Genomic DNA, 12271 nt, shown 5'->3' with positions numbered 1-12271 from the left:
ACAAGGGAATGGTCAGACTTGTCATGTCGAAACCTGTGTTGCTTTTTTTACCACTGTGAGTTAACATTGTAAGAAGTCTGTATGCAGAATTTTAGCTGCTGACATGAACTGGAAGTCTGTAAACAATTTGATGAAGTAAGACATTATTGTCGCATGGTTTCCGCGCTTATAACTGCCTCTTGTACAACCCTGACCCCTCTCGCTACGTTATACCAACGCCATTTAGGGACAAGGTGGCGTTAGCTACGCGCCGCTCTCTTGCCACAGCAGTGAGAGAGCTGATTCCCCCAGTGAAAGGGATCGTATGATAATTAAACATTCGTTGACAAATATGGCTGATATGTTATCTACAACATTCTTTCCAGATAGCTATGAAATAGACACAAATAAATATACGGTTTAGAACACGTCCAAATTTTATTTCTTGTAATTACCTCAAAACGGCGAAATATTGATACAATGTTCAAAACATAGGTTTTTTGTGCACCAAGAACGTACAAGTAAAAATGACATATGACAGCCCTGCGAATCACAGACGTTGTTAGATGTCCGTAGACAAAAATTGGGCTGGCGTTAGGAATGAATCAGGCCTAGTATCAGTATATTTCGAGGAGTGCCACGCATATTTAATCAAATTCCGAAACCGTGGGGAGGAAAATTGATAATGTACTACTGATTGCAGCTTGAGAATATTGTCACGGTCATACACAGGAAATTGCATAATTTTCTCTGTTAGTTTTCTCTAAAATGCCTTCCACTGACGGAAATATTATCTGTCCAAAGGTTGAATTAAGTTCGTCGTGCCGGGTGGAATCTGAAGTATCTCTACTTCTTTGTCAGGGTGGGCTCGAAATACAGCTTTTAATGAATCAGACATTTTATGGCCTGACAACGAATCTAGAAGGAGAAGAGATTTGTTCCCGCAGAACGGAAGAAAAGCATGACGCATGAAAAGTGTAACGTTTTCATTTCCCATTTTTGCAGACTTCGATGCGTCTACCACAAGATTGTTTGCGTAGAACATTGTTCTTTTGACACGTGGTCCAAAACGTCCAGTTGGTTCTTGAAGACACACATATAGGCTAGTTTAGGCAGCAATGAACCATCCAGACTAATTATGGGCAATATAGTGTATGAATGGGTGAGTGCAGACGTGAACTGCGCAATCGCCTCAATATGTTTTTCCCCTTTGAATGTCAGTGTTCTTTTCGCACGCACTTCTTTTTGAAAACCTGACTAATCTGCACTGTACATGCACGATTCACTAAAACTAGCGATCTTATTTTTTGCATTCTTAAGAAAACCTTCTATCATTTCGATTTGTGTCACTTCATTTTCCGACCTGTTTCTCGATACAAATTTTATTACTTTTTATTGCCACAATTTTATGTGATCTTTTGAAGCGACTAATCCAACTTTGAGAAGCTGTAAATTCTTTAGCGCCTATCGCGTTGGCAATCTCTAACGCCCAATCACGCAAAGTTGTATCGATGACATTAAATGACTTGTCTGGCATCGGTAAATAGCTCAAAAAGTCGCGCATTTATCTCCGTCTCAATTTCCAGTCGACTCTTACGTCGTCCACCGGCTTCCTTTTTCCATCTATACAAGTCACGTTCAGAACGGACAAACCGATACTTATTTTGAACAGTATTTACACATAGGCGTTTCTTACCACTTTCGTTCAACCATTACATCACCGCTTTCTTTGTCTGATAAGGTAATTGTAGTTGCTGGTGTTACTTTCGGATGGTACGTGGCACTATCACTCGAAGAGTCTTCATGAGTGCAACTTTCGTCGGTGTCTTCGCCGTCTGTAGATTCACAGTCTGCAATATCGAGTGTTTCAGTTGTTTCTAGCCACATGTCTGCGCCATTTACATGCTCGTCTAGAAGTTTAACAACCATGTCGCGTAACACATAGTCTTCACGCGTGTTTTCTGTTGATTGCTTCATTTGGCGTCTGTGGCATATCTCCATGGCAAGCAGCAAAACATTTACAGGGTTCACCATCACCTGCAAGGGGAGATTGAATGTTCACCGTAAAGTGGCTTGCGGAGTATAGATGAATATGTACAGAACATCTTTCACATCTCTAACCAGTTTCAGGATGGTATGTTTCGAAATACGCACCAGAAATTAAAAGGACGTGGATGCCACAGAAACGAATATTCGTTTCTCCTTTGCACCAAAACCGTGCAGCTGTATTCCTCTTTAGTGAACACTGCGATAAGACGGCCGCACATCCCGACCATGCGCACAACGCTCGCGACTCGCCATTTCCAGGGGCGGCCAGCCGTCACTGCAAGCGCCAAGCAGGAAACACAGCCATGTTCGTGATTTTTTTTTAGGCGACTTCCAGTTCATGTCAGCAGCTACAATTCTGCATACGGACCTTTTGCACAGTTAAATAACAGTGCTAAAAAAAGCAACACATGTTTCGGCATGACAAGTCTGACCATTCCCTTGTTAGAAACTTACCATGACAAAACAGAATAAATTAGTAATAAAACAGGAGTCTAGTTTTTATAGTACAATTTTATAAAACATTGAAAGGGGTGCAAAAATAAATCAATTTCAAAGTTATTTAAACCAATTTTACTTACAAACTGAACTACACACATAAAAAATTACAAATTTCACAACATTTAACACCTCAAGGAACAAATCATTCAATTAATTCCTGAATGACCACACTTCATGTAAGTAATGAGAAAACAGTAATAAAAAACAATAACACAAGATTTGTGGTGGATTTGTCCATTTTTCCCACCATTTGATATAAAATACAAAAGTAACAAAACTGCATTAGACATGCAACAGTATTATTTTAATGTGAGGCTTATAAAAATTACAAATTTCACACAATTCCATACAAACTTACACTCCAAACACTGTAGGCAAATCCATGACATGACCAATTTCACAAGATTCAAGTGTAATAAGTCATTTTGGCTGCAGCTATCCTGTTTTGAAGTATGGAGTGAAGTAACTGACACAAATGCAGCTCTACATATTATTTGGTTTGCAGTTTGGCTGTAGATAGGTCTCTACTTTTTGTGTTAAAATATAAACAAATAAATAGCAAGTTTAAAATGGTATAATGTAGACTGACACTACAAATGGCGGTAACACAAAATTAAACAAAAGGTGCCTGCAAAGATGGAACACACAAAAAATGTCCATTCCATAATAACAAGTTGTTATAAATAATTATCTACCAAGCAACATGGTAACTACTGCAGAGATTCCAAAAGTGAAGGCACTCTGCTAATCTTGTGTCAATATATATTGTAAAATGATGGGAAAAAGTCTATGAATTCGTAGACACAATATCATAAACTAAGATCTTTTTTTCTAATCCATTATGAATCAGATCACATTACTTCTCTAACATCACATTTCTTAAATATTTCACAAAGTTTCAACACCTAATACTGTAAACGTAAAGAGCACAACAATTCAAAGTGTACTGGGGTGAAAGGGGGTTATTTACATATGAAACCTCAGAAATCTTGAGTGAAGATAATTACTTGTTATGCAGTGGAGTTGCTACACAATGGTACACACAGACAATAAACATTTCTTCTTTAGTAGTTACACACATAATTATTTGCTAAATGCCAAATTAAGCACACTGTGTTATGATAACAGTTATACAATGAGACAATGGCAAGAACTTAAAGTGCACTTGAATCTTTGTGAATTGGTTCACTATGTTGTTTTGAGTGTCATCCATTTGCATTCATAAAGGTCGTTACTGCACAAAGTTCTTTGGTTCATACTTAAAATTCTTGTTAGCATAATCCTCTGTTATTACATGTCATTTGTGTTATGTCTGCTGAAGACCCAAATGATAGGACGTAACATGCCTTAGAAAGTCAGGACGCGCAAATGTCAGCCCACATTGGTGACAAGGAAAAGGCCTCTCGCCAGTGATGGGTGGGACTGGGTGTTGTGAAGTGCTCAGTTTTGGCTTGCTTAGCGCATTCACAGGCTCACAACTGATAGCGCTTGAAGGTCTGTCACCACTGCCTCCACTTCCTACTCCACTGCTGTGAGCCCGCTTATGCTTAGTAAGTTTTCCTGACTGTGAGAAGCACTTTCCACATTGCTGACACTGGTAGGGCCTCTCACCAGTATGGATGCGGCGGTGCTCTGTCAACTGCGAAGTTCGGGAGAAAGCCTTACCACACTCTTCACACCTGTGTGACAAATCGTAAAAAAAAAAAAAAAAAATTATACTGTTTGAAACTTTAGGTCTTATCAGGAGAAGAACAAAAATCAAATGAAGACATGAATGACATAGTTCTAACTTAATTAATAAAATATGGTCAACATGTTCTTCAATTTGAGATTAAAAGAAATCAGGGGACTGCACAACAACTACAGTCAAATAATTTTTCTCCTGTAATAAATTAAAATGGAAATAAAAGGTAACGGCATGTCCAACACAACAATACTCTAATGACACTGATAACTGTAAATAACATAGTATGAAACTGTTATTTCCTGACATGGTCAGTGTGAAGACAACTGATTGGGTGAAAAAAACAGTCAGCAATATAACGCATGCTTCCACATGAAAGCAACTATAGGAAAAGTTCTGCATGTTACAAACCAATCTAACACATCATAAGCAAATCCTTTCTTACTCAAACATGTAAGAATGTCATACACACTGTACAGTAACATTGTACCACTTAATAACAAGGTGTGTTATGTACCCAATGCAGAGCAGTAAACAGGCTATTCACTGATCTGTGGTGTCTGCTCACTGCACACAACACATTTATTGTTATTAAGTGTACTGTGCACTGAGTATGACATTCTTATATGTTTGAATAAGAAAGGTTTTGCTTACATAATGTTTCATCGATTTGTAATACGCAAAACTTTTTCTGTGAAAACTTTCTTGCATAAGGATATGTGATACTGATATAATGTGTCTTCACCAAATCTTGTGATTAGACACTGCACTCATTTTACCAAATGATCTAAATGTGGCTTATTGCTCTGCCAAGACTAATAATCAATGATTGTTAAAATATTGTGATCTGGACTATTAAAGGATTTTAGTCCGCCTTGATAGCTGAGTGGTCGGTGCGATGGAATGCCATGCTATGGGGCTTGGGTTTGATTCCCGGCTGGGTTGGAGATTTTCTCTGCTCAGGGACAGGGTGTTGTGCTGTCATCATCGTCATCATCATCTCATCCCCATTAACGCACCAGTCACCGAAGTGGCATCAACTAAAAAGACTTGCACCAGGTGACCAGTCTGCTGAATGGGAAGCCTTAGCCACACAACATTTCATTTCAAAGGATTTTATATAAAAAATGTGTAATGCGTAATGAAATGATTTACTTCCAACTGATAGGCTGCCTGCACAACAAGCTACTCAAAAAGAGTTAAATTGGTAGACGGCTTAAATTACTGACACTTGTTCCACATTGATTGGTAACACAGTTCTGAACATGGTGCTACTATGAAGTGACAGAAACTGCAGTCAACATGTATGATCTTAGAGGATTCAAGTTGCTGACTGTTCTACACCTACATCTACATCTACATCTACACTCCTGGAAATGGAAAAAAGAACATATTGACACCGGTGTGTCAGACCCACCATACTTGCTCCGGACACTGCGAGAGGGCTGTACAAGCAATGATCACACGCACGGCACAGCGGACACACCAGGAACCGCGGTGTTGGCCGTCGAATGGCGCTAGCTGCGCAGCATTTGTGCACCGCCACCATCAGTGTCAGCCAGTTTGCCGTGGCATACGGAGCTCCATCGCAGTCTTTAACACTGGTAGCATGCCGCGACAGCGTGGACGTGAACCGTATGTGCAGTTGACGGACTTTGAGCGAGGGCATATAGTGGGCATGTGGGAGGCCGGGTGGACGTACCGCCGAATTGCTCAACACGTGGGGCGTGAGGTCTCCACAGTACATCGATGTTGTCGCCAGTGGTCAGCGGAAGGTGCACGTGCCCGTCGACCTGGGACCGGACCGCAGCGACGCACGGATGCACGCCAAGACCGTAGGATCCTACGCAGTGCCGTAGGGGACCGCACCGCCACTTCTCAGCAAATTAGGGACACTGTTGCTCCTGGGGTATCGGCGAGGACCATTCGCAACCGTCTCCATGAAGCTGGGCTACGGTCCCTCACACCGTTAGGCCGTCTTCCGCTCACGCCCCAACATCGTGCAGCCTGCCTCCAGTGGTGTCGCGACAGGCGTGAATGGAGGGACGAATGGAGACGTGTCGTCTTCAGCGATGAGAGTCGCTTCTGCCTTGGTGCCAATGATGGTCGTATGCATGTTTGGCGCCATGCAGGTGAGCGCCACAATCAGGACTGCATACGACCGAGGCACACAGGGCCAACACCCGGCATCATGGTGTGGGGAGCGATCTCCTACACTGGCCGTACACCACTGGTGATCGTCGAGGGGACACTGAATAGTGCACGGTACATCCAAACCGTCATCGAACCCATCGTTCTACCATTCCTAGACTGGCAAGGGAACTTGCTGTTCCAACAGGACAATGCACGTCCGCATGTATCCCTTGCCACCCAACGTGCTCTAGAAGGTGTAAGTCAACTACCCTGGCCAGCAAGATCTCCGGATCTGTCCCCCATTGAACATGTTTGGGACTGGATGAAGCGTCGTCTCACGCGGTCTGCACGTCCAGCACGAACGCTGGTCCAACTGAGGCACCAGGTGGAAATGGCATGGCAAGCCGTTCCACAGGACTACATCCAGCATCTCTACGATCGTCTCCATGGGAGAATAGCAGCCTGCATTGCTGCGAAAGGTGGATATACACTGTACTAGTGCCGACATTGTGCATGCTCTGTTGCCTGTGTCTATGTGCCTGTGGTTCTGTCAGTGTGATCATGTGATGTATCTGACCCCAGGAATGTGTCAATAAAGTTTCCCCTTCCTGGGACAATGAATTCACGGTGTTCTTATTTCAATTTCCAGGAGTGTACATTTATACTCCGCAACCCACCCAACGGTGTGTGGCGGAGGGCACTTTACATGCCACTGTCATTACCTCCCTTTCCTGTTCCAGTCGCGTATGGTTCGCAAGAAGAACGACTGTCTGAAAGCCTCCGTGCGCGCTCTAATCTCTCTAATTTTACATTCATGATCTCCTCAGGAGGTATAAGTAGGGGGAAGCAATATATTCTATACCTCATCCAGAAACGCACCCTCTCGAAACCTGGCGAGCAAGCTACACGGCGATGCAGAGCGCCTCTCTTGCAGAGTCTGCCACTTGAGTTCTTTAAACATCTCCGTAATGCTATCACGGTTACCAAATAACCCTGTGAAGAAACGCGCCACTCTTCTTTGGATCTTCTCTATCTCCTCCGTCAACCCGATCTGGTACGGATCCCACAATGATGAGCAATACTCAAGTATAGGTTGAAAGAGTGTTTTGTAAGCCACCTCCTTTGCTGATGGACTACATTTTCTAAGGACTCTCCCAATGAATCTCAACCTGGTACCCGCCTTACCAACAATTAATTTTATATGAACATTCCACTTCAAATCGTTCCGCACGCATACTCCCAGATATTTTACAGAAGTAACTGCTACCAGTGTTTGTTCCGCTATCATATAATCATACAATAAAGTGTTACTACACTTTAATATCTTTTTGTTACATTCTATTTGTTTGAGTAAAAATTTAACATCAAAAGAAGATGTGATACTGTATTATTATTAAAAGCACATAAAAAACGCTAATAAAATTTTGGGTTCACCCATATGTCCAGGAAAAAGTAAGCTGCAGGCAGATAAAGAGCTGCAACAGAGTTTCAAAATGCATAACTTTCTATAAATATCTAAACAGTTGCAGTGATTTAGTACAATTTATGTATCCACTTATAACCCAGTGTAATACAGAGTACACATTACAGCAGAGGAACTGACAGTCACTCTGAGGTAAGGAAATGCTGATTTAATTTATGCGTACAGTAAATAAATACAACTTTACTGTTCCACACAAAGACAGTTCACAAGTGTTTCCACTTTTCCTTAGGTCCAGGCAAAAATATGAACTCATGCCTACAAACTAACAAGAAAAAAATAATTATGATGTAAACAAATAACTGAATGCATCACTGTGAATAACACAAAAACAGTTATGGTATCTTCTGAACAATATTGGTGCAATGAGTGGTAAACATGTCTGAATTGAAAAATACATAAACAGTGGTTTAACATACTTCATTTACAAATCATACCACTCCATTTTGTTAATGGCACATGATGATGCTGTCACGAGGAATATTCCATGCTATAGTAATGTACAATGAGAATAATAGCCCCTTCCCATATTATTTTGTAGTCTATGAAGTACAGGGTGTTGATAATTAAACTTTCACTATTTGAGAGAGACCTCATGACAAATGAGTGATTGTATGACAATGAAACTTTATTCCACGTGGAAAAAATATATCTAAAAAGAAAGATGATGAGACTTACCAAACAAAAGCGCTGGCAGGTCGATAGACACACAAACAAACACAAACATACACACAAAATTCAAGCTTTCGCAACAAACGGTTGCTTTGTCAGGAAAGAGGGAAGGAGAGGGAAAGACGAAAGGGTGTGGGTTTTAAGGGAGAGGGTAAGGAGTCATTCCAATCCCGGGAGCGGAAAGACTTACCTTAGGGGGAAAAAAAGGACAGGTATACACTCGCACACACACACATATCCATCCGCATATACACAGACACAAGCAGACATTATGACAATGAAACTTTGTGGAAATATTTGCGGGGACATGTGGAAAAGAAATAATGAAAAGAAAAATACCACTGGAACAAATACGTTTCAATTTTCACATGAGAGGGCAACATTTGTTAATTGTGCATGATGTTTATGTTCTATGTTACAAACACTGCTCAATGTGATGAGCATTTACATCCACGACAGCCTGGACCGGCACTATAGATGGCAACAGTAACTGCTTTAACAATTTGCGTTGCACTTGGCTGTCAGCCTCTCCCAGCAACAATTCCCAAATCACCAGTTAATTCGAATTTCCGAATCACATTCTTCAACCTCAGCGAGTATAGAGGACCTCTCCATATTCCTTTAATGTGTTGATAATCTCAAAAAGCAACAGCACTATTGCTGTTATTTTGAAAAAACAGATTTACAAGTAAAGCCCTGCACATGTTGTTCAGACTCATCTTGGATTTCTGCAGCTGTAATGCACACTGATGCTTGTGTTTCAGCCTCAACACCGCTTAATGGCCAAGTCACTATGCTAACACTACTAATAATGCAAGCCCTGCAGCACACATTCTGAACATCATTTCTATAAAGTTGGGTACCCATATAGTAAATAGTTTTCTATCTACACTGGTTCAAGTACCGAAAATTTGATTATAACTACTTTGTATATGTAGTGTATTAAGCATATTTCTACAAAAGAATTATATCATCACATCTATTCAATATCCTTTCTACAAGATGACAAAGACCTGCATCTTCCTCCTGGTGCCTGGAACACTTCATTTCTCCAGTGACCTTACTACAGACGGGAGTAAGTTCTTTCATATAATCTACACAGGTCCCAACTGAAACCCATTAAGCCCAGTGATCTTTTCTCTAATGAGGAATGTCTGTGGATCTTCAATTCTGCAACAACTCATTTGCCATGTTTACCATTAATCGCACTAATAATGAGATACATTTCCAAATAAATTATCGACAACATGAAAATAATAAAAACAAAATTAATCAAATAAAATAATTTTAATGAAATTTAGACAGGAAGGAAAATGATTCAATGCAGAATGCAGTCCAATAGGTTTGTTATTAAACACTTCTCCATTCTAATGCACTTCGTTTACAGGAACTACAATTGTTGACCAACAGCAAACAAGTTGCCAACTTATTACAAAGTGGTTACTTATGGGTTTCTAACAGCACACTGGCAGCATTACACTGAATCACACACAAAGTGACTTCCAAGCAACCTGTTATTGACTTGCATCACAAATGAGTTCCCTCTGAGTAGCCGCGTATATGGATAGCCTTACTCAAACACACAGGTATAATTTCTTTTTCTTAGGTTATGACAGCATCCACAGCCGTGGTAAACATCTTGAAAGAAATTAGTTTCCTGCATCGGCTGTTTCTTTATATACATTTTATTTTGTATACTATGACATTTTCGAGCAAAATTTTTAACCCATTAAACATACACCTTTTGGGATAAAGTTGTTTAATTTCATGGGCAGTGTGCAGCTGGCTGGGCTTCAGAGTTGCAGCCGTGATATCCGTTTCTGTACAAACAATAGCACACAGACAAGCCATTTACTAGTGTGAGGGAGCACTGAATTCCGTGCAGTGACAAGATGTCGCTGCACACAATTTTTGGCTGTGTGCTATTGTTTTCACAGAAACGGATATCATGGTTGCAGCTCTCAAGCCCGGCCCACTGCACACCGCCCCTGAAACTGTATGACCAAAAAGTTTGTGTTTGTCTGATTAAACATTTTCTTTGAAAATGGCTATGCAGCTGAAATGTCACAGTATACAAAATAAAATGCATATAAAGAAGCAGCCAATGCAGGAAAACAATTTCTTTCAAGATGTTACAAAGCCTAGTTTTTCTATGAGCATAGGATGGGGTCTGATGCTTGTGCAAGTCTACACATTGATGCACATAAAAGTCTGTGCACCTATAAACATGTTGAAAGTCGCCCTCTGCAAATCGTTTCTAATGTATGGAATTTCTTAAGTTGTTAAATTATGTGTTGAATTCACTAAATGCGGTACCACCCAGCTGTTTTGACCCATAACATAACTTTGTTATGTTGTGTGACATCATGGTGGTGCGGCGTATTTGAAACGGATTGTATTCGCAGAGGGCATGTTGGACTTCGCAGTGGCACTCTCTAGTATATGATATTTATGTTTCTAAATTGATGGGAGAGCTGTTGGTGATTCACTGTACTTCTTGAATGCTGTTTGTGAGAATACTATTGGAAGAGTTTGTGTCAGTTTGATGAGTTATTTTGATGCTGGCAGTTATGAGTAATAGACTAGTTTTCAGATTCAGAAGTATAGGTTGGTGGTTTGCAGCACTTTTATTTTGTATATTGGTATTCTTGTTGCTATGGGTCAATTTATCAATTGTCATTTTTTATTTGTAATTCATTGTTGCTATGGAAGTTTAGATACTGTCATTTGGAGGAAGTGAGTGGAACTGTGGATGCTACAAAATGGAGTGTGAACTGGAGAAATCTGAACATTTCCGACATATTCTTCTGCCTGAGCTCAATAGACAGGCAACAGCAGCGCAGGCAGCCAGAGACATTTGAGGCACATATGGAGATAATGCCACTGAACAGATCACGGAAAGAAAACAGTTTTATTGTTTTAAAGAGGAGTGTTTTGACGTTTGTGACTCTCCACTATCAGGAAGACCTTCAGTGTTTGATAAAAATCATTTCAATGCATTAATCCACAATGAACCACATCAGTGTATTCGAGAACTGGCAAATGTGATGAACTGTGATTATTCTGCGATTGTACGACACTTGCATGCAATTGGGTAGATCTAAAAATCTGGTGCATGGATACTGCTCTGCATGTGCACATACGTGCATCTGCTTGCTTGTCATAAACTGGCTTGTGAATGACACTATCATTATCCTGTATAGTTACTGGTGACGAGAAATGGTGCCTTTATGCTAAAATGAGGCAGAGATAGCTATGGTTGAGCCCAATCAAAGCAGCAACCCCTCATACAAAGACCTGCACACATTCACAAAAGATAATGATACGCATCTGATGGAACAGCGATGGTGTGATGTAATACAAATTGCTTCCCTGAGTTGTAACCATCACTGCTGACATTGAGGTGTCTTGCAGATGCAGCTCAAGAACAATGACCAGGAAGACTGCATGAAATGATGCTACTCCAAGACAAAGCCTGCACATTTTTAGCGAGACTGACAAAAAACACTATACACGAGCCGTGTCTGGGGAGTCATAGCGCACTCACCATATTCATCTGATCTTGTGCCCTCTGATTTTCAAGACACTATTGAACAATCTTCAAGGAACTTCCTTTCCACATGTAAATGGGCTCAACCTTCAAGGAACTTCCTTTAAAATGGGCTCCAAACATGGCTCAAACAGTACTTCACCACAAAACCTTGTGATTTCTACAGCTGTGGAATCGAAAAGTTACCTCAGTGGTGGCAGATTTTCATAAATAATGAAGAAGAATA

The 12271-nt window shown here is 40.7% G+C and overlaps 1 protein-coding gene across 4 annotated transcripts in view; it reads right to left on the bottom strand.

Moving 5' to 3' along the window:
* The window catches only part of LOC126457440 (zinc finger protein 184-like), a 91813-nt gene that overhangs the window by 26188 nt on the left and 53354 nt on the right, over positions 1-12271 (bottom strand). Inside the window, exon 8 of one of the 4 annotated variants that reach the window (XM_050093721.1) lies at positions 2598-4205. The exons of 2 other annotated variants lie outside the window; for them this stretch is intronic. In XM_050093721.1, the coding sequence (XP_049949678.1) occupies positions 3833-4205 (373 nt within the window). In that variant the 3' untranslated portion in view covers positions 2598-3832. Of the gene's footprint in view, positions 1-2597; positions 4206-12271 lie in introns of those variants that run through there. One more of the 4 variants, XM_050093722.1, reaches the window with a different exon arrangement.

The sequence above is a fragment of the Schistocerca serialis genome, chromosome 2 (assembly GCF_023864345.2).
Source record: "Schistocerca serialis cubense isolate TAMUIC-IGC-003099 chromosome 2, iqSchSeri2.2, whole genome shotgun sequence".
In the NCBI taxonomy this organism is placed as follows: Eukaryota; Metazoa; Arthropoda; class Insecta; order Orthoptera; family Acrididae; genus Schistocerca; species Schistocerca serialis.
This window is presented reverse-complemented; position numbering and strand designations above follow the sequence as displayed.